This window comes from Camellia sinensis, chromosome 2 (assembly GCF_055761805.1).
Source record: "Camellia sinensis isolate YWXY chromosome 2, ASM5576180v1, whole genome shotgun sequence".
Taxonomy (NCBI): Eukaryota; Viridiplantae; Streptophyta; class Magnoliopsida; order Ericales; family Theaceae; genus Camellia; species Camellia sinensis.
In genome coordinates, this window is record NC_138962.1 from 123,607,470 (window position 1) to 123,611,323 (window position 3,854).

The following is a 3,854-nucleotide window of genomic DNA, read 5'->3' on the forward strand; positions in this document are numbered from 1 at the left end:
GTCTATGACGTTGTAGATGATGTCTTGGTCGTAGTCCTTGAAGCTTATTCTGTCGGATAAGTAATTGTGTCATCCGAGGCTTCTGGCCTAGGTGGTTTTGCCTATTCTTAAGGGTCCTTCGAGGTAGAGGGAGATTCGGCGTATGGGCCACTGTTCTGGTTCCTGTTATTAGAGGAGCGGGAGAGTTCTTCGTCAGTATACCAAAACAATCAAGAACAAAAAAAGGCTGAAAATAAGGGACGAAACAAGGTACCAGAAAACAACTTCACCACAATAGCTATCCCACTGCAAAAGCATATTCCTCTCTGCCATAAAATGTTTTATGGTACCAAAATATATAGCAAAAGTGGCTCGCGTGTAGGGACGAAGATTCCCTATTCAAAATAATTCAAACACATTTATTTTCCCACCTTTGCTTTATGTCTATCATTTTGCAAGAATATTTACTTTACAACCATGTAAACCACCAGCAAAGCGACACATGTATAGCACTATCCGGAAAAGGAATCAAAAGTACTCACACCACTCACACCTAGGCCCAGGTGTGACTTCCTTTTAACCTCATCCATACACGTGTCCACAAGTACAACAATGGGCGGCCCAGATTAGCTGGAGAAGGGGGCGCTGGTAATATTAATACAGTGCCCCCCTAGTCGCACCACTCACACCATTCACACTAGGTTTTTTAACTAATAGAGCGGGCTTGTACGGCTAGTGTGAGTTCACTGTTTACCACTACAAAATGCCTCGCCAAGCCTCTTTCTGTTTTTATGCCAAGATTGTTTTTCCTCACCTACCCACAATACCCATGTCCAAAAGAACAACTCTTAGAACTCCTCCAATCCTTTCTCCAACTAGCTTGCCAGCCATACTACATGCTTGTTGCAAGGGAGCTCCACGAAGATGGAAACCCTCACCTTCATGCCATGGTTCAATGCACAAAGAAGATCCAAACCTCCAACCCGAGATTTTTCGATCTCATTAGAACCAATGGTAGAATCTATCATCTAAATATAGAAAAACTCCACTTGCCAACAATAAGTCGACAATATATACAGAAAGGAGGAGAGTTCATCAAATGGGGAGAATTTTCATCTAAGGGGAAAAGTCCTTCGATAAACAGAGTTGAACTCTGGAGGGGAATACTTACAGAGTAGAAAAGGAGGAACAATTCTTGCACTCTGTAAAGAAAGATGATGTCCCACTGATTACGTCACAAAATTCCCCCAATTAAAAACATTTTCGAGGGATTTTTACAAAAGAGAGAGGGCCCCATATACTAGCCCCTTTAATTCATTTCCTTTCTTAAATGAAGAAGTAAAAAAATGGGTAGAAAATAATATTTTGTTTGTAAGTCGAAATTTCGTCCAATATGAGTTATGTCAAAATTGTTGTCTCTCCGTTTGGAGGGAAGACGACTTCCTTAGATTAGGGATACACAAAAATAATATTAACAATTTATATACATACGAAGAACTCTCCTTCTCCTCTAATAACAGGAACCAGAATAGCGGCTATACATCCAATCTTCCTCTACCTCGAAGGACCCTCAAGAACAAGCAAAACCGCATGGGCCAGAAGTCTCGGATGACACAATTACTTCTTTAGAAGAATAAGCTTCAAGGACTACGACCAAGACGCCGTCTACAACGTCATAGACGACATCAAATACTCAACAGTCCCTATCGAATTAATGAAAAATTTAGTAGACTGCTAGAGAGATTTCTATGTATTTGTTAAATTCCAACCAGATCTCACCATTAGAGAAGGAATTGCTTGTATTATATTAACTAATGGGGACAGTAGTTGATTAGATGCAATGTCCCCAAAAATGAGATAATGGTTTGATGTTAATGTAACCACTGTCATGATTAATGAAAAATTTTATTAATTTTATTTATGAAATCACTCAAAGTTTTATTTACTTACTACATTTCCCTTATCATCAACTATAACATCTTGAGTCGCATCAATATTGTTTACACTGATGATTACATTTCGTAAAACATTAGAAAATTCTGCTGGATCCATAATAACTGATCCTCTACGATCAACTTCCTATTTGCTAACACCAAGCACCGAAATTCGACGAACTAGGATCAACATCACTAGTGTCATCACCACCTCTGCGTACATCAATCTCTGACAAACTCAGACGACCTCTACGTTCATGAATAACTGAACCACTTTCCCCAAAACCTCCTAACAACAAATCTCTTTGCCAATCCGGTAAACCCACAAACTTAGTCCGTGTCATAATCGAAATGACCTTTGTTGGAGGACAATGCCAAACATCAACATTTTCATTAGTATATTTTTTAAACATCCTCATGTTCTTTGGTTCTTTTATTATCTGAACAAATCCCTTGGTAGCGCAGTTGTCATTCACTGTGACAAAGCACTACTTCGACATGATTTGATCTCTCAAGGCCTCCTCAATTATTTTGGGCTCATTCGGGAACCACATTACTTGGTGATATGTTGATGCTACGGCTCGCATGGTGTGCATCCATGCTCTCCCTAAGATGATGTAAGTGGATGTGACTTTTAACACCCAAAACTCCACATATTTGACCACTGAACCTACTTTGACAAGCAGTATGATTTTTCCAATTGGTCATTCAGGCATTGAATTGAAGCCTACCAATGAAGACGCTGTCGGTGCCAAGTCTCTTTCATCTAGATTGAGTTACTTGAATGTGTCATAGTACAGGATCTCGACCGAGCTTCCCTGGTCGATCAAGATCCTCTTAATGTCAAAATTCTTGATGTGTAAAGTAACCACTAGCATGTCATTATGGGGATTCTGTAGTCTTGCCAAAACTCTGTTAGAGAAGGAAATCACATTCTTAGCCTCTGTCCTCCTCTTCTTGAAAGTTGGCTGAACACTGAGTACCTCATTCATGTGCTCAACCTTTTTTATCATTTCCCTAAGCTCACAAACTCGCACATGCTTGATGATCCCATGAATTACATTGATGACTCCTTGTAGTGGGGCATCGAGTAGCTTCCCGTTCAACATATCCTTGTCTTGAGGAGCTGGTCTAGCTCCACCCTCAATATATTGGTCCAAATGTCTTGTCGAAACTAACTCCTCCAAGTGCTGCTTGAGTAGCAAACAATCCTCTATATGGTGCCCTTTCTCATCGTAGTAGTTACAGCAATACCTTTCGTCATAGCCCTTTTGCTCTTCGCCTAACTTAGCTAGCCACCGAACAAATGGCTCATCACGGATTTTGCTAAGGATGCAGTAGATAGGTTTTTGAACACTATAGTAATGGAGGTGCAAACCTTCAATTTCCTTGTCGTGTTCTCTTTGCTACTCAGGAGTGGGTTCCCTGGTTATTATTACGGCTCATGTAGCCTTATTTTCCATTGTTGCTGACCATGTTAGCTTTAACAAAACTTTTTTGTTTGGCACCGCTATTGTGCCGGTCTTTATCTTTGCTCGGGCAACATCTTCCTCTATCCTTATATGTTGGTGGACCCTTTCCATCGGAGCCTCCATGGTCAAGGGGGCGTCATGGTCATCGAGTCCTGCAGTCGATGTCCAACTAGTGGACTACACTTGTATTAGGCAATTGTCAGGTTGGTAGAACATTCACCAATTTCATTGAATGTCTCATAATATCTATTGTTGCATGACTTCAATGAATCCTGGTCACCGATGTTAATAAACACCTCCACAGATGTCTTGGTGTCTGATCAACCTCCATAGATGTCTTGGTGTTTGTTTTGAATCGGGTAACAAACGCCTCCACAAGTTGAGCCTAGGAAGCTATGCTCCCTTTAGGCAACCTCTCAAGCCATGTCAAGCCCAAATCTCCTAGGTTGTGGGATGCCTTTCAGGGTTA

At 40.8% G+C, this 3,854-nt stretch overlaps 1 protein-coding gene across 1 annotated transcript; it reads right to left on the bottom strand.

Annotated features, from left to right (window-relative positions):
• Positions 1-2,689: 2,689 nt before the first annotated feature.
• On the bottom strand, positions 2,690-3,508 carry LOC145819006 (uncharacterized). The gene is made up of 2 exons (XM_082912982.1): positions 3,387-3,508; positions 2,690-3,239 (listed from the first exon to the last, which is right to left on the bottom strand). Exons 1-2 carry the CDS (start codon positions 3,506-3,508, stop codon positions 2,690-2,692), a joined length of 672 nt encoding a protein of 223 aa, XP_082769108.1.
• Between the last annotated feature and the right edge of the window lie 346 nt (positions 3,509-3,854).

Excerpts from the sequence above, each read along its gene's own strand:
- LOC145819006 (XM_082912982.1), bottom strand. The coding sequence starts at position 3,508 with ATGGAGGCTCCGATGGAAAGGGTCCACCAACATATAAGGATAGAGGAA. Across the intron at positions 3,240-3,386 it reads GTTTTGTTAAAGCTAACATG|CAAAATCCGTGATGAGCCAT; the intron begins GTCAGCAACAAT and ends CTGCATCCTTAG.